General features: G+C 43.2%; 1 protein-coding gene across 9 annotated transcripts in view; it reads left to right on the top strand.

Annotated features, from left to right (window-relative positions):
• FBRSL1 (fibrosin like 1) overlaps nucleotides 1–19283 on the top strand; it is a 529962-nt gene that overhangs the window by 327370 nt on the left and 183309 nt on the right. For all 9 annotated transcript variants that reach the window (XM_063315893.1, XM_063315886.1, XM_063315889.1 and 6 more), the window contains one exon: nucleotides 2704–2733. In XM_063315893.1, the coding sequence (XP_063171963.1) occupies nucleotides 2704–2733 (30 nt within the window). The remainder of the gene's footprint in view (nucleotides 1–2703; nucleotides 2734–19283) is intronic.

Below are 19283 nucleotides of genomic sequence, written 5' to 3'. Positions count from 1 at the left end.
GGGATACCAAGTCATCTTGTATGCCTCCTGAAGAATCTGTATAACGACCAAGTAACAACAGTAAGAACAGACCACGGAACAACGGACTGGTTTAAGATTGGGAAAGGAGTACGGCAGGGCTGTATACTCTCACCCTACCTATTCAACTTGTACGCAGAACACATCATGCGACATGCTGGGCTTGAGGAATCCAAGGCTGGAATTAAAATCGCTGGAAGAAACATTAACGATCTCAGATATGCAGATGATACCACTTTGATGGCTGAAAGCGAAGAGGAACTGAGGAGCCTTATGATGAAGGTGAAAGAAGAAAGTGCAAAAGCTAGCTTGCAGCTAAACCTTAAAAAAACCAAGATTATGGCAACCAGCTTGATTGATAACTGGCAAATAGAGGGAGAAAATGTAGAAGCAGTGAAAGACTTTGTATTCCTAGGTGCGAAGATTACTCCAGATGCTGACTGCAGTCAGGAAATCCAAAGACGCTTAATCCTTGGGAGAAGAGCAATGACAAATCTTGATCAAATAGTTAAGAGCAGAGACATCGCACTGACAACAAAGGTCCACATAGTTAAAGCAATGGTGTTCCCCGTAGTAACATATGGCTGCGAGGGCTGGACCATAAAGAAGGCTGAGAGAAGGAAGATAGATGCTTTTGAACTGTGATGTTGGAGGAAAATTCTGAGAGTGCCTTGGACTGCCAGAAGATCAAACCAGTCCATCCTCCAGGAAATAAAGCCAGACTGCTCACTTGAGGGAATGATATTAAAGACAAAACTGAAATACTTTGGCCACATAATGAGAAGACAGGACAGCCTAGAGAAGGTGCTGATGCTAGGGAGAGTGGAGGGCAAAAGGAAGAGGGGCCGACCAAGGGCAAGGTGGACGGATGACATTCTAGAGGGGATGGACCCGTCCCTGGGGGAGCTGGGGGTGTTGATGACCGACAGGAAGCTCTGGCGTGGGCTGGTCCATGAAGTCACGAAGAGTCGGAAGCGACTAAACGAATAAACAACAAAGAGCAAGTGCAGGAAACTTTGGGATGCCTAGTGCTGTGTTGAAAATTTTGGGTCTGCAAAATGAGGAGGGCAGTGTTGCCCACATGGATAGGGTTGGGTTTCAGGGGTGGGAATTTTGGTTTTTTAATTATGATCGACTATTTTAGGGCTTCCTGTTTCCATTTATTGCACACCTCAAAATGGCAGGAAAGTGCTGTCAGTTTTCAACAATCAAGGTCAGAAGACAACCTGAGAGTATCAAAGGTCCTGTGTGCCTCCCACCCTTGATCCAAAGGATCTCACCAGATCCTTGGATTCAGTAGAATCATCTGAAGGCTGAAATTTAACAGTGCTGAAACTAAAACAGTCTCTGTTTGACTTGTGCGTTGGATCTGAGAATCCCAAAGAGAGATGGAAATGGTAAAAATGGGTTGTGTTTTCCACAAGGATTCTCATACTAGGAGAGAGGGAAAGTGGAGATTAAAAGGGGATATTGTGAAGAACTAAGAATAACTTGCTTCTTTTTATTAAGAAGAGGGGAGGAGGAGATTCGAAGAAGGTCAGCTGGGCCTGAGAGATGAAGGAAGAGAAGGAAATGGGGCATGGTCTGTCCAAAGGAAAGGCCGAGCAGTCCTTACTCTAGAGAAGGAACTGGGATTAAGCAGATGTGTTCGTCTGCATTTTTGCTTAATTGGATCCAGATGGATTTCTCTGTTCAGGTTTGTCAGTAGAACTGTTCCCCAGTAGCTCTTTTGGGTGCACAAACGTTATGTGAAATTCAGTTAATATGCCTATAATCCACTTTGACCTGCTATTTGAAGATCGAAGATCAGGTTTGCCCACACTAACCTCCTGCTGAAAAATCAGAAGGGAGGGGCAGTGTCCTATTTTTCTCAAAACCTAGTCACAATCAAAAGGGAAGATGATGAATCCCAACTGAAAGAGATAGTGGCAGTCTATTCCCAGGGCAGGAACCCAGTGCCTTTCTTGAAACTCTTGTGTGTCCCCTCAACTGTGAAAAGGGCTAAGTTGGCTGGGAAGCTCAAATCTATCTTTATTTGTGTGTTGTGTTTGGCTCTAAACAGGACTTGACATGCATTCAGACTCCACCTCCTTCTGTAGATACCACAATGCTGATGGACGTAGCTGACATTTCTAGAAAATAAATCTGACAGCTGGCTGTATCCCAAAATTTTATTTGGCCCAACTGCCCAGAAATAAGGCAAAAGATAAGCTAAGGTGGTAAGGCATAGAGCAAAGAGGAATCTTTTGTGGTTGGCCAATCTGTCATGGAAGCTGTCTTGTAGCAATCATCCCCATTTGGTGATTTCCCCCACAAGATGCTTTCCAAATTCTAAATGTGCTTGGCTGCCCAAAATTGTCCCCCTAGCTCTGTGCAGCCTGCTTGCCGTGGCCGTCAAAGAGTTTTAATCATTAAGTGTGGCAGGTTTTGTTTTGTTTTTTCTTTTTTACAGTAGCCCTGCAAATCTTGTTTCTTGTTCTTCCATGCACAAGCTGTGCTCCAGATCCAAACGCATGAATTGCTTGCATATAAATGTCTCAGCGTAAGCCCTTCTGTTCCTGCTTTGTATCTGACGAGACTTCCAGTGCCAACAGGAACTGGTGGTGAATTACACATTGATGCATGTAATTTTTCTACCAATATAATTGAATCTTTTTCTTTCTCTCTCTCTTTTTTAATCTACAGTGTGACAGCGAGAGTGATATTGACGATAAGGTAAGGCCATGTCCCTTCACTTACAGCAATAATGTTAACATCCTCTGTTATCCCCTAGAAAGTAAAAGGAAACCAAACAATAATACTTTTTGTCTGTTCTCCTGTCAAGTTTTAGAAATGTTAATTGCTGAACACCCTGAGCTTTTTAAAGCTACCTAAGTGGGCTGTTGTTTTGAGCTTCACTGGGCATGCCTGCACACACCTATGCACATATAAAGGCTTGTGGTTGCTAACAAGAATCAATTTCTTGATGAATGTGCTTGGATCAGAAATGCTCAGGTTCATGCCAGTGCCCCTGTCATCTTATTTTGGAGAAAGACTTCTACCATAACTACTTGCAAAGCCACATTTTATTTATAATGACTTTAAACATGTCAGTTTTGTAATGGAGTAAGAAGATGGAGAGCCAGTAACCTGCTTTTGCCAATGATGCTGTAACTGTCAGGTTAAATTTTGGCTCCACGCATAATGTATCCATCATGTAGCAATGATTTTTCTGACTTTTTGGGTTTGAGGTCTACATTAGTCACTGGGAGAGTAGAGTCAGATGTTTTATAGTGCAGGAAGGCCAAGATGTATCTATGAATGTGTGTTTTAACCCAGCAATCTCCATGAATGGAGGTACCCTTCACCTACAGAAGGGCTGAAGTCAGTTAATACCTCTTTACTCTGAAGTGCTCACACTAAACTCCAGTGGGACAGCTCTGTGCTTGAGCATTAGAACCCTAGCTTAGCAGTGTGCAAAAATAAATTTTGTAGCCACTACTAGTCTGACCCCAGGACTGAATCTGCACCTCTCTTGGCTCTTACTATTAGAGAAAATAAATAAGGTTGGCTGTACTTGGCACATATAACTGATCCCAAGCAGGATGCAGTTTGGGGCAACCAACTTTATAGCAAGATGCTGTAGTGTGCTTGTATTTGCTTCTGCACTTAAAAAATGAGGAGCACGTGGTGCAATACATCTTTTGTCTTCATGGCAGTCTTGCAAATATTTAATGTAGATAAATATTCATTTTAAAATGCTGTGCTGTTCGCTTCCGGTCAAAATGTGAATAGCCAGCTTGGGATCTATAACGTTGCAAAATTCCAGGGTTCCTTTGAATTCCATCTTCTGTTCTTCAGCAGGCTGAGTGCATTCCAGAGAAATTTGCCCTGATTTCAATTTTTTAAAAGTATTTAAACTCATAGCTTAAAGCATGTAAGCCCCTTGGGGGTCAATGCAACTTAAGGCATTCCCACTTTCTATAAACCCCATCTGGCTGCCTTAAGTGATGCTGAGGTCATTTAGGAAGCAGGATAGCACAAATCCTTACAGAAGCCTCCAGGTGCAAGTTGTCCACTCTTGCAAAGGTTTAGTTAAGTGCTAAGGAAATAAAAATGAACAAGCTAGAGGATACAGATACTTTGAACATTTCCAAATGTTGATTTTTGCCCCCATTTGGCTGACCGAAGCGATTCATCTTGGTCTTTTCTGAAACCTTTGATACATAAAAGTATCACTGTGGAGAACATCCCCAGAGTAACTGAGCCTGAACACAGTTTCTGTTATAAACCAGGATAATATCCCTTGTCTTTCATCTGCCCCTTGCCTGCTCTTAAAAGTCTTGATGAAGATCTAAGATGTTCACCAATGGGAGCCTCAAATTAGGGTTCTGGATTGACAGTGGCACATGCTCTTCTCCATGTCCCCACAACCATGAGCTGGACCTAACAGGAAAGGAGTCCTCATTGGTGGTCCCCTTCCATTGGTGGACCTTTCTTGCAAACAAGTTCATTGATGCCTGCTCTGCTGTCTTTAAGACCTTTTAATTATCATTTTTTTTAAATTGAGCTGTGGGTTTTTGATCTGCTGCTTTTAATGTGTTTAACGTGTTGTGTCACTCCTTTATTTACTTTGCATATTGTCTTTGGGTTGGTTTTTACTTGCGGCAAGATTCTATGGCAAAACTGCTCTGAGAGCCATTGATTGAAGGTTAGGCTAAGAAATGCCTAAAACAAATAGACAGTGTCTTGTAACTCAGTAAAAGCACAACAAGAAGAAATATATACAGGAAGATCAGCAGGAGAGGAAGTTTGAATAAACAGAGTGATAAAAGCACCAACTAGCACCAATCATCCATTAAAAGCTTTGGAAAATGAGGTGACCTTAATCTGTCATCTAAAGGAAAAGCATTGGATGACTGCATGGCTGTGATATCCAAGAACACAGAAGTCGGCAAGCCACCCAAGTTGCTGAATCTGGCTTTTCTGTGTTGAGTAGGATTGCTTTGGTCTGCCTTGTTGAGATCCATGTCCTCACTGGTGGTCCACCTTGTAACCTAAGAAGGGTACAAGGTGGGACTCAATTCCTTCCTCTTCTTTTTGATGGGGGGGAAGCATCACCATTTCTCCTTGCACTTCCCCAATCCAAGAAAGTATCATTTGGAAAGCCACCTGAAAGATCTACTAGTCAACACTCAGATGAAGTTGTAAGTGGCGTGGCCCTTTAGTACAGAGCTAAGCTATCCACGGTTATTTAAATTACACTGGTAGCCAGCATTATATCTGAGAGTGACATTTGTTAGATTAGTTTTGAGTACACCTTTCTAGGGGGGTGGGGAATAGAAACCGGAGCAACATTGATTAGCTTTCAGGATGTGGGATTTGATGTTACCTTCGGAGGAAGTTGTGTTCAGTTTGGCTGGTAGCTTAACTGCCTTCCTTAGGAAAAAGGAATTGAATCACTGTACAGATGAGATTTGCAAGAGGTTCTGCTTATGGTCTCAGCACAATAAAAGAAAAGCTGGAGAATTGCTTCAGCATCTTTTCCGCCATTCTTTCTTGACCTCTACAGACATAAATCCAGGGCATCCATTTTATTGAGTAGCACTCTACTTCTCAACAGGAACGTATGTATTTCTTTGCAGCAGCAAAGACCACGGCATCCTGGATGTTTGTTTATTTATAAATTTATTGTCTTACTGTGTCTAATGTTCTGCGGAATCCTGCAGATTCCCTACATAAATGAGGTAGGATACCGTCTCCAAACTGTGACTGCGGGGCTGACAGGCAAACTGTTAAACACATAATACAAGAATGTAAGACTAGAGCCTACGGTGGGAACTTTGCTGATTTCCTGATGGCAACTGATGCTGCAAAAGACTATATCTGTAATCTTACTGTTCGTTTTTAGGTATAATTGCCCTATGACCGATGTATATTTCCTATATACCGTTTTATATTCCCATTTTTTTTAATATATTTGTAATATGTATGATGTGCTGCCATACGATAAATAAATAATATACTGTGTCATGTCAGCTGGGCCTGCTCCCAACTGTGAACGGTACATATTAAGGGCCTGGGGACTTTCAGTAAGCGTATTTGGAGACTAGAGTTGATATTTTCAAAGAAGGCCAATGCAAGCTTGGAAGTGTTGATGTCTCAAGTAGCAGGCAACCAAGCCAAACTTTGCTTTGCTTTGCAAGGCCCCCCGTTTTTCCATAATCCAACAGATTTTCAGGTGGATGATCTCACAGCCTTAGAAGCCCACCAAACTTCAGGCAACTGTTTGATAATGATAGTATTAGGATTGTATTCCAGCTCAACATCAGGATCCAGCAGCAGTACACTATGGAATTCTAATTCCCCATTTTTGTGCTTTGAGAGAAAAGGGAAACGAATGTTGAATTTTCTTTGAGAAATTCTTAATAACCCCTTGAAACCTAATGTTCATTAGATCTGCAACAAAATTTAATGTATCCTTTCTTCTCCATTTCTAGAAGGAAAAAAGTACAGCACCTCTACACACACACACCCCAAATTTATTCTGACAGCCTCTTCAGTCTTCTTCCCTTCAGATATTTGGGAAATGGGGTTACGTTTCCCCAAGTCACCGTCGACCCATTGACCCATTGCATGAAGATTGTGGGACCTGGAGGGCTGTTTAACTCTCTTCTCCAATCACGTGTACCACTGAGAGTGGCATTGTTCTGTCAGCCCATAAATTTCTCTCCCTGAAATATACATACATACATACATACATATATATCCGGATATACTTCCTTTACTAGCTCCAGCAGCATTAACAGATAGCAATTACCCTTCATTTTTTAGGAACTATAAAGTCTCCATTAATTCAAGATTTATGTAGTTATAGCATTTAGCACAGGAATAACACCACAGAGAATTGGTTTACACACTTGTAATGAGAGTGCTTACGGCATACTTTAGTGAACATTAACATAAGGGTGTAATATAAAACATCAACAGTTCCTCTTACCTGCTGTAGCATTCCAATGAAAAGTGGTAACCAGCTTGTTAATCTGCTCGGCTAGATGGCATCCTCTGCAAAAATTAAAAAGAATAAAAATAAGAGGCAAAAGTCAGATTGCATAAAACAAGGGGATGATGGATTCCTTCTCGTTATGATTTCAAAAATGTGACTAAGAATTTTGCTAATACCCATGTGTGGAACAGCATTAACTATGAACATGGGGGATGTGGCAGGGAGATAGAAAGGACCTGTTCCCTTCTTTCAAAGGAACTCAACATTCGTATCCTTTCTTTCTGGGTTCCCAACTGTTTGGTGTGAAATTATGGCTTGTCAGTTTAATTGCATGGATCCTGAGCGCCAGTGAGCTCTTCAAATCAAGGGTTAGATATCAGCCGTTTCTTCATTTACCAAATAAGATGGGGAGGAGGGAGAAGGTTGCAGAGGATGCTGCCCTTCTGAGCTGATTAAATGTTTGATGTGTATTGACGTTGCAGTTCAATTTGGTGTTCTAATGCAGACGAGCCAATGCAGCGTTAATCCTTACCACTCTGTGATCTGGCTGTTCCAGCCACCGGTTTTCACTCGGCTGCCTTGAATCAGCGCCTTCGCAATCTGGAAGGCTGTAGCATAGCTACTTGCGGTCCCAAGATGGCCGAAGCTTAGCCAAAGAAAACGTTTAGCTGAACGTGAGGGCAAAAGGCTAGAATGTTATCTGAACTGTGGACACAAGAATCAAGAAACCTGGTGGTTCAAGAGAGAACCAGGAATATATTTTTGCCCTGGCTGGTCTATGGAACTGGACCTCAGTCTCCCCAAAGTTGCTTTTGGCACAAGGGGGTCTCTCTCATGCTCTCTTCAAGCATAGATGTCCAGTAGAAGCTCTGATGATGTCCCTCACATTGTCACACCGACCTCCCTCACCCTGCTTGCTCCCCCGTGTGTCCATGCTTTTGAAGTCAGCCTTCTTCGACTTCCTTGAATACCCCTCTGTCAAATCGAGTCGGAATCCTTGTGCCTAAATCTTTGGCAGCAGTTGACTCAATTTGTGGCTTACTGCTCCTGACAGTTTATTGGGGAAGCAAAACAGGCTTTCATCTCCAATAATAAACAGCCCACCCGCCGATCCTTTGACAGAGCTAATGGTTTTTTATACCAAAAAAAATGGACCGACTTAATGTTTCGGCTGTAGCAATCACCAGTTCTGATCTCCTTAATGAAATTAGATTAAGTGCACCTGGGAAAATGCTGAGCCTGCACATTGCCTTCATCACCTCCTTTAATTTAAAACCAATTTGAGGGGAAAATATTCTCTGAAGCTGAGGGATGTGGCAGGAGAGGAGAGTTAGAGGAAGGAGAGGGAAGGGGGTTTTAAACATCTATCTGGATAGCTGCTGGCACTTCTAATTCCTTTCCCCACTGTCAGTGTGAAATATTAAGTCTTAAGAAAGGGAATTTTAAAGACTTACGTGCAAGTGCTTCTTCACTCTCTCAGAAAGCGGAAAACACCTTTGAAAACCGGGTCCAAGGACACAACCTGTCAATCTGTAGGTCTTGTTTTATTGCTACTAGGGAAGGTCTGAAGATTCAGGGACAAAATTGACATGGCCTTTGTTCTCCTAAGGCACAGAGAATTTGCATGCAGCTCCAACCCCGTTTTTGTGGTCTTCAGTGCCTTCCCGAAATGGATTATGTTGTTGGGTTGGAATGTGTGTCAACAATGTCCCAGGTGAAGTGCATTTCCTGGAAAGTTTTGGGAAGATTCCTTTTGGAAGCCCAGCCAGTCAGCGTAGACAGGAATAAACCCCTTGGTGCCCTCCAAATGCTTTCGAATTCAACTCCATTGAATACAAATCAGCTTGGCAGGCAGCAAAAGATTTGGTGAGTTGTAGAGCAAACATCTGGAGAACATTAGGCTGACTATCCTAGTATAGACAACTTCCTCCCTCGTTAGCACTGATTGACTCTTCTGGAATGCCACCAGCATGTTGTTTCCAACCCTACAGAGGGTAGGGTTGGAAAAATTCCAGCCCACGGCTAGGACTGGAGCATCACTTGGACACCATTGACAGGACACGATTAGGTGGACTAAATACTGGATTAAATCTAAGGCAGTTTCTCTGTTCTCTCATATGACTCACCCTTTAGGACTATTACCAGGTTTCCTCAATTATGATGCATGAACTGAATTGTAGCTCTATGATGCACAAATCCACTTCTTATGATTTAGTATTATGACAGTTTATTGGGGAAGCAAAAGAGACGACCATTGGGCTTGCTTCTCATCATGACAGGAATATGGGCCTTCCGTTTTTATCTCCATTCCGCTTTCCCGTCATGTTAAGTAGTTCATAAACATAAAAAATGCAACTGAAAAAGTTCCCCAGCAGCTTCATTTATTGGCCACTCTTTTTTTTTTTCAAGCCATGGTTGGCATCGATCCTCCTTTTCTTTATAGCCCAGAGTAACAGCTGTATAATTAGCAAAGTGTAATGCAAGTCATAGAGCAAGTAGCAAAAGTCAATGAGATTTTATTGAGGCTGTAATTCTGCAACAGACAGGGCACGTGGGCTCTCTCTGTCAGCAACACTTGTGTTTCTTTGATCAGCCATGGACCTGAAAGGAATTCAGGCATTACTTCCCACCCAATGTCATAAGTACATTTATTGCTCTTCCGTGCAATCACTCAACTGTGTGAAGCCTGCTTTATGAATCATCAATAGTGGACTATTTCTCCTTACTGCTTCAGCCAGCTCCTGCTAAAAAGGAGGCACCGTCTTCAAGGTTCTTGCATCTTGGCGGCTTTAGCTGGAGTTGGGTAATATTTGAATTCGTTCAGGACCCCCCTTCCATCCAGGTTGAAGGTAGAGAGCTCTGTCTTAATGCAAAACCATTTTTAAAATATGCTTGAAATGTCTGCTCTCTTCAGGGTCTTTTGGCAAAGATTTGTCCAAATCTCATTTTTATTTATCAGTACAGGAAAGCCAAAATTAACACAAGGAATGTAGGACACTCTCTTTTAGGAAATCAGCCCTATTGGCCCATCAGTCCATTGTGTCTCTGCCCCTGTTCCTCCATCTATTGCCAACGATGTTCAAAGGGCAGTTGCAGAATTTTAGTGGCCATGCTGTCTGGAAATTCTCCAAGTCCCCATCCCAGCACATCTGGAGGTCATTAGTTTGGAGAAGGATAGAAACTCTTTTGTATTCCCAGTCTTTCCCAAGCCTACCTGGAGAACATATGTTTTGCCTGGTTCCAATGACTAGAATTTTCCATAGATGGAATCACCTCTGAAAATTCCACATCCACGGCAGAACATCTTGTACACAGCCATAATTTAGGAGTGCTGTCCACATAGATACTCTTTTATTTGTTTATCATCAACACTTTGTTGGACTACGTACAGAATACAGAAGTGATGTAATTTGTGCTCTATGGAGATATATTATAAGGATCAGAGACAGATTAATGGCAAGCAGAGAGGCAGATTCGAGGAGCTGACTTTTTCATTGCTTTTGTGCGAACAGCAGCCATTTGTTTCATCGCACACCAGGTTTTATTCTCTGCATGCTGGGCTGCTAATCACCATGATGCAAGCCAGGCCTCTTGTGATAGCATGAGGTTTACAGATTCTAGAGGCTACATACAGCTCCTGGTTTGGATAGCAGAAGAAACTGTAGTTCACCAGCAAGCCATGTTGGCTCAATTCACACGTAATTACCAAGGCATAGTGAGTGGGTCTACCAAGCATGGATTAACATGATGTGCAAAAGTACCTATGGTCTTTGGCAAGGGCGGTAGACTTCGCAGTGGGATCTCTAAATCAGAACCCAAGATCACCTTTTCTCCAAAAGAGATTTGGTATCTCTGTCTTTATTTGAGCTAAAGCTCCTTACATGCATGTGCTTTATTTTCCCTGGAATGTATTGCAAGCCCGGCATGTTTTTGCTGAGACGCAAAATGCCTGCATTGGGTCAGCTTTAGAGTTTTTTGGCACTGAAGCTAAGCTTTTGTTTTGTCTTTTTGAAGGGGGAAAAAAATTGTCAGGGAACCATAGTAACAAGCATCTAATGTCAAGGCAGGTCAACTCTGGAGTCTAATTAAATTGGCAATGTCGTTTAAAAAACACTCGGTTTGTATTACTTTTCACCACTAACTTATCCAAAAGTTCCAGTTTAAAAATAACAAAGTTTGATTGAATTTAGTGGGTTATAAAACTTCCACAGGCCTGCCTGAGCCTTGCTGCCCTGCCCAAATCCTGAAGGAAGCCAAGATAATGTCGTTCTAGGGTGGAAGAAGTTTGATTTGGAACCGCCAGGATGACAACGTCATGCTATGCAAAGTCACACGCAGAGATCTGTGTGTAACTGTTTTTGGGCAGCTTTTTCGCCGCCGCCTCTACGGCAAACTAGCCAGCCAAGCAGAAGGGGTCTTAGAAAAGGTTGCTGGTCACATCCTGATTTATTTGACAGACTTAGTAATAAAATAACTATTTGTCTAGTTCTTCCTGATTAGTCTGAAGCCTCCTGCCAAGGCCAAGAGGATTGACTAGTCAGGAAACCACAGCAATTTTGGCTTTTGGAGGGCTGTGATATTTGCAAATAAGATATTTTAGCATTTCCAAAATAATTCATCGCTGTGATGTGGACATTTTCCACATCACTAACAAAGTCTCTTACGGATAAATTTACCAAGGAAGGGGCGGGGGAGGCAATCCGAGGAGGGGGTAAAAAAATAATAAAAAGCCCACTCCATATCGCTTGCAGATGTATCCTGTAAAAATAATTGTTTTTCACTGGATTTTAATGTTTCTTTGACTTTGTAAACATAATGCTTAAATGGTTTTATTCAATAAACGTGACCCACCCAGTAATTGCTTGCAGCCCCTTAAATAAGAAACAGGCTTTCACAAAGTCTCTGCAGAGCGTTGAATTTCCTTAGGCCGCAGCCTTTAGCAAAATGGGAGCTGGTTCTTGCTTTGACCGAAGAATCAGCGGCTTGAGGAATGATTTTGAAAAAGGAGCTCTTTTGCTTCAGTGAAGGATGAAGCAAGGATGATGTAGGCCAGGTCTTTGATCCAGCCCCCTTTCCTGCTGGAGCTGAAACCTCAAAAGGATTTTGTTCAGGAACATTAGGTGTCTGTCTTAGAAATTTTAGGAGCCTTGTCTTCTTTTACTAAGGATCAGCACCGTAGAATAGCAGTTTATTGTGAACCGCCCAGAGTCCCTCCTTGCGGTGATAAATTTGATAAATAAAATAAAATTTGTTTGTTTGTTATATCTAGCCATCCATCTCAACAAGTGACTCTGGGCAGCTTACAGTCATAAAAACCATAGAACAGTTAAAATAATCTAAAACAATTGAAACAGGACAAAATATTTGTTTGTTTGTTTGTTTTTATCCCGCCTTTATTATTTTTACAAATAACTCAAGGTGGGGAACATACCAAATACTCCTTCCTCCTCCTATTTTCCCCACAACAACAACCCTGTGAGGTGAGTTGGGCTGAGAGAAGTTGACTGGCCCAAGGTCACCCACCCGGCTTTCATGCTTAAGGCGGGACTACAACTCACAGTCTCCTGGTTTCTAGCCCAGCACCTTAACCACTAGACCAAACTGGCGCTCTCTCTATATATATAGTCACCAAGTAAACAATGCATAGATGTTAGTATACCCAAGCAACGGGGCCCTTAACACACTTGGGGCCCCAGGCCTGAGCACATAACCAGGTCTTCACGGCCTTACAGAAGGCCAACAGGGTCTGGGACATCCTGATCTCTGAAGAGAGAATATTCCAGAGGGCAGGCGCTACAGCAGAGAAGGCACGCCTTCTAGTCCCCGCCAACTGACATTCCTTGGCTGACGTACCATGCCAAACCTGACAGACTGAATTGGACAGGTAGAAACAACTGGGAGAAGATGGTCCCTTAGGTAACCTGGTCCCAAGCCAAGTAATGCTGATTAAGTTATTGGACTGGGAGCAGGGAGGTTCTAGTTCAGGTCTACCCTCAACCAAGGAGTTCAGAGGGGTCACTAACCTTGAGGTAGTTGTGTGCTTGACTCATACATTATGCTTGAATAAACCACAGTGGTTGGGTTCACACCATATGCAAAGCCAAAAGCCATCAAGAAACATTACAGGTTAGCATGAAGTGCTGTATCTCTTAAGCCTGACTTGCTTACCATGTTGTGGGACGGATAAAATGAGGGGAGGCCCTCATTTTATACTGCCTTGATCTCCTGGTAGATACATGGGATACAGATCTAATAAGTCTATCCCATCATGCTTGTTGCGTTTTACTCCCACCTAAATGCACCATCCCGTTCATGTTTACTCATCCTTTTGAGCTCAGCAAGCTGACTCCAAAATTTTAAGCTTACCACTAAATTCCTTAAATATACAGAAACTTGGCCCCAGACTGATACCATGGACTTCAGTTTTCATCTGCTCCAGCCAATATTATCAGGAGCAAGAAACTGTGACAGTGGGCGTGATAAGAGGCAACAGGTTGCCTAAATCTGCCTTTCATCCTCTTCTTCTTGGGTCCATCACCAAGTCATATTTCTTTCCACCATGGTACACCTCAATGCGCCAAATCTTCCCTAATGAGAAATAAAGTAGAGGCACTGTATACTCTTGTGTAGACTGCCTCTTGTCACGGTCAAAAATCTCTGCTCCAGTGAAACATGTAGAGTCAGGATTAATAGTCGGCAGGCAAAGAAAAACCCCTCACTTCCAGGACCACAATATTAATGTTCCTACATCGGGTTGTGGTTCATATTGAAAAGGCCTGACCAAAGGTCCTCCTTCTCTTGAAATGCCATTTTATTTCTAGTCGACAGAACAAAGCCTATGCATTGACACTTTGACAACAAAGGAATGTATCTTTCTTTGGCTTACATCTTTTGCTAGCCTTGTTTTTTCATACGTTTGAAAGCCTCAGCTTTAGAAAGCACTCCAATAATGCTAAAAAACAGAACAAAAACAGAAGGGGGAAAAAGTCCTTCAAAATTTATAATGGTTTGAAGGAAAAGGGGTGGAGGGGGAGATGAGTATCTTGGAGCATTATGCATAGGCGGAATGTCCTATGAGAAAAACAAATGCTGAAAGAACAGCGACCCAACTTAATGCTAATTAGATATTGCATGTCAAGTAAGAAGATGGCTTGCACAGGAACCATCCCCCCTTCACCCAACCCCCTGCGTAGACCCACCCACCCCCCCAAAAATCCTGTAAAATGGAAGTTCAAAAACAAAGAGAAACCACATGGAAACTCATTCCTCCATGAGATGCCTTTGAGACAGCTCTCCATTGAAGGATTAAGCCCAAACGCGTTGCAGATTGCCTTGGCAAATGCAGGATTCTCGTGCGGGCTCTGGGAGGGACAATTACCCACTATTCTCTTGTGCCTGATTGCTCAAAAAAAAATCTCTGCTGCAGAATAGGCGGTATTGTCAGCAGATGAGGAGGCACCCTGGATCTCTGCCAGCCAGGTCCTTCACTTCCTGGAAGCTGATCCTGTCCCTGGGGAGCAAGGGCTATCTTGTTCCGCTCTCCTAAGATCAAAACCATGCAGTATCATCTGGGTTAGTCCACAACAAACCAATATTTGCACTCCTGTAAATCTTGTGTTCCAAAGTTTTATGCATTAGAAACCCTCCCACCAGATTTCTCTCTGCCCCAACACAAAGACACCGAAGCGAGCGTGACCAGCTTCTGCAGTGGCTCTGCTGAGTCCTTTCGAACGTTCCCTAAAATGCATGCCTGGTGACCTTTCCTGTAGAGAAGATTGCCAGACGTACTGAACCAATTGGATGCTGAAGATTCCAGGTCTGATCATCTGCCTTGGTTTTATTTTAAAAGCTGCCTTAGGGCTTAATTTGAGCCAGGACTGATTCCCCAGAACCTGTTTTCAATGCCAGGATCAGCCACGGGACACGCACATACATGCAGCTGCAATCTGTTTAGCAGAAGGTTCCATCCTTAACATGAGATACGATCTTCCTGACCTTGCAAGTTTTTGTCTCTACCCGCCCTCCCCATCCCTCCCACCCCGCTGACATTGCTGCTCCTCTTTTACAAAACAGGTCCTGAAATATTACCCAGTAGTATATCTTGAAGCATTACAGTGGATTCCAGTTTTCCTTCAGGTCTGTCCTCACCAAGGAAACATAACAAATCATACTGCTGGATTTATGAAGACAAGTCACAAGATACAATCATTCCTTCCCTCCGCGCCCCCCCCCCCAACTTGCTGAGATTCGGGGCTGATTCAGACTTAAGGTAGCAATGTGGTTATTGTTGAAAACCCAGCCTGAGATGAGGCTCATCATTGGCTGACAAGACAGTCTTTAACGGGGGAGAAGTCATTGCTTAATGGGACTGCTTCTGTTTTGCTGACAGGGAAGCAAAATATAGTCACGAAAGTTGAGGAGCGCAGTGAAAGACACAGGACTGTGATTAAATATGAAGACCAAGTTAGTAACAGGTACAGCCACCAGTCTTAGAACGGACAGGGAAGATAGCAAAGTGGTGGAGAGCTTCTGCTTTTTAGGTTAAAGCGCTGAGCTGCTGAGCTTGCCGATCGGAAGGTCGGTGGTTCGAATCCGCATGGCGGGGTGAGCTCCCGTTGCTAGTCCCAGCTCCTGCCAACCTAGCAGTTCGAAAACATGCCAATGTGAGTAGATTAATAGGCACCGCTTCGGCGGGCAGGTAACGGCGTTCCATTTAGTCATGCCGGCCACATGACCACAGAGGAAGTGTCTTCGGACAAACGCCGGCTCTTCGGCTGTGAAACAGAGATGAGCACCACCCCCTAGAGTCGGACATGACTGGACTTAATGTCAAGGGAAACCTTTACCTTTACTATCAACAGTAAAGGAACCAGCAGAAGTACGTGGCAGACTAACACTTGGCAGAGCAGCTGTGAAGGCCTTGCCAAACATTCAGATGCTGTGATGTATCTGTACTTAAACGAGACCAGAACAGCATTAGCCACAGCATTCCTGTGACACTCTATGGAAGTGAAAGTTGGACTTTGAAGAAGCAAAACAGGAAAAGAGCATTGACACGTTTGGACTCTGATGTTGGAAAAGACTCCTAAGAATACCATGGATACCTAGGAAACTAAACACACCAGATCAGAGCTCTCAAAAAAGGCACAAATGCCCAGCCCCAGATTATCATATTTTGGCCGCATCATGCGAAGACCCAGCTCTCTTGTGAGGTCTACAATGCTGGGAAAGATGGAAGGGGAGAGATGAAAGGGACGACCAGCACTGAGGTGGATGGACTTGATTAAAGCCGTGGCGGATGCACTGTTGGAAGACCTGAAGGACCAGGTTAGAGACAGACCATCTTGGGGAAGATCTATCTATATGGGGGCTAAGAATCAACACCAACTTCATGGCACCTAATCAAATCCGTTTTGCAAAAACCGAATCCCAAGTTCAATTCCTAGCACCTGCCCCCTGTAGCTGGGAAAAACATACTTGGGCTGCAAAAATCCAGGCGACTACTAGATGGCTAGCTGGCTACTAGATGGCAGCAAAAAATTAGAGTTTTGTGTTTCTTATTGCTGCCCGTCAGTTTTGCAGGCCAAATACGATAACCCTAATCCTGAGTGGCTTGACCACAGCGTCCAATATCACAAAACTGCATTCCCTTCAGATTTGTATGCCTGGTCTGTGTATTACAGTCCATTAAATGGTTGCTAAACGCTTCATGATAGAGGGGAATGTAATAGCTTTGTTTTGCTTTTCTCTTGGCCGTTGCTGCTGAGCTTTCCAGCTATCTCTGAATGTATACTGAACAGTTGCATGGAATAAGGTCATGAAAGAGGAATTGGGTTATCTAATAAATGGCTGGAAAGCAGGGGGATATGTCTTGTGGGTGAAGGCTTGCAAAGCCCAGCAGCTGCTTTGTAAATTGCTGAAGGAATCTATAGTTGAGAACTACAGCTGTGCTGAGGGATCCTCCTTACAACTACAGCAGATTAAGTAGTGGCATGAGAGTGCCTTTCAAACTGAGGAATGGTCTATCTTTCTGAGAAACAGGCAGATCCTACTATTCCAGCAGGAGAGAAACTAAATCCAAAAATGCTAGGGAATTCCTGGCAGCTTGGCATTCAGACAAATCAGCCATCAGTAGACACGTAGAAATAAACCATATTTACACCCCATTCAAAAGAGACAATAAAAAAGCTAAGAAGGAAACCAAAGAGCAGAGCACGTCCTCTCCAGCAGCCAACACCCAGATAAGCAAGGATTAACATCAGACAAACAAACAATCAAGCAGAAACAATACCCTAATCAAGGACCTACCAAGGAGAAAACCACACCCCACCAACACGGGCAGGGCAAGCGACTGGATATAAACAGGGAGCAAAGCCCACCCTCCCTTGCACTGATGACATTACCTAGTTGGGTAATGAAGTGTCTGCAAGCAAACAGCCAAGCTCAGAGAGCACCAAGGACTCCACAGATCCTACCATTTTCTGTTCTCCTGCCCTTACGTAATGGTGGAGACATTAGTTATGAGTACTTGGAGTTCCTTACTGAAATGGGAACTTCAGTATTCATTTTGCTTTGTGTTTTGAGGATTAGGAAAGCTAATAACTTGGTGATCTACTGAGCAGCAGAATCACAGCTGCCTGTCTGGACTTATCAAATTGGAAGAAATTCAAAAGAAGGCTACCAAAAGAGTACGTAATCTGGAAACCAAGTCCTATGAGGAATGATTAAAGGTAAATATCTAGTCTACAGGATGGAAGACTGAGCAGAGATACGGTAGCAGTTTAAAGTATCTGCAGGGTTGTCACGGAGAAGAAGGAGAGGACTTGTTCTCTGCTTGTCTCAGACGGCAAGGCCAGAACCAGTAATTTAAAGCTACAAGGAACATCTAACCTGAACATTAGGAAGAACTTCCTGACTGTCCAAGCTATCAACCGCTGGAGCAAGCTGATACATGAAGTGGTGAGGTCTCCTTGGCTGGAGGTCTTCAGACAGAGGCTTTTGAGGTCCAGGGTTATTCCAAGGGGCCTCTGTCTGCTGGTTCCCTGTGTCCCCTTAGACTTCTTCACCCGACTGAAGGAAGAAAACTTGTCTTTTTAAAGCTTTTCAATCTCACTTAAAAAGCTTCATGGCCACTGCCCTATCTAGTCAACCTCATTACCCAAATGAACCTGCCTCCAGTTTTTCTTAAATGCAGAGGGTAGGAATTTTCTGCTGTATAAAAATGGCAGTGGTAGGTGAATTGCTTTAAATGACAAAGCTAAGAGTGTCTCTCTTCCTTCTTATTTCTTAGAAGTGCTGTTTAAGGTGGGGGGGGGAAAGCTTTGTTCTTCTCTCCTCCCCAAACACCCACTTTCTCTGACAAATGTCACGTAAATTATTCAGAATAAAGTTCATAAAGCAGTTGAGGTTTGAAAATTAAAAAATAATCGTAACTGAGGTATTAGCAACGATAAATCTCCGTTCAGGCCTGCAATTAAATGTCAGCAAGAACCTTTGACTGAAAATGGGGTGGAGGGAAAAGTTGTCGGCAAGCCAGAAATTATTCCATCAATAATGCTGGGAATGGAAAGGTGGGAAAAACAAACCAACCAGCAGTTTGCAGAGTTTGATACCTAAAGATCCGAGAAGCTTGGTTAAGAAAAGGCCAGCCAGCACCTGTGGAGGAGAAATGACCAAAGCTTTTGGAGACTGGATTGCAAAGGAAGCTTTTGTGAAAAAAAAGCAAATAAACCCACCATCCCACCCAAGGCCCTCCTTCTTTAGGACAGTCAGTGCCCTGCATTCTCCATCCATTATTCTGTAACAAGAGTCAGGATGATTGAGAGGTCAGGTCATTCTGCTCCGTTTGAAACTTGGCACCTAAATGCACCGGGTGTCTTCCACAAGGCACAGGGACTGAACTTGCCAAATCTGATGGAGAGATAGTCCTTGTTTCTGTTTCCCATTTTTTGTTGCCCAGTCCTGCTGGCGGCTGTTCCTGTTTTGAGGACAGTGATGACGAGATCTCTGGATTCCCTGGGGTGATGACAAGCTCTACACCAGCCTTGCTCAACCTTTTGATCCTGGAGGAACCCTTGAACTATTTTTCAGGCCTCGGGGAACCCCTGCTCATTCAGGCTCAAATATAGGCCAGAAGTTACAAAATTATGATATTCGTTTCATGGGTAGGCCTGTCTATGTGCATTCAGTGTTCTTAAACTGAAAGTAAAGAATGAAACTTATCTCTTTCATGTGAAGTTGCCCAAATTTGAAATAACTTTTTAAATAAATTGTGATCTCC

The sequence above is a fragment of the Candoia aspera genome, chromosome 15, assembly GCF_035149785.1.
Source record: "Candoia aspera isolate rCanAsp1 chromosome 15, rCanAsp1.hap2, whole genome shotgun sequence".
Taxonomy (NCBI): Eukaryota; Metazoa; Chordata; class Lepidosauria; order Squamata; family Boidae; genus Candoia; species Candoia aspera.
This window is presented reverse-complemented; position numbering and strand designations above follow the sequence as displayed.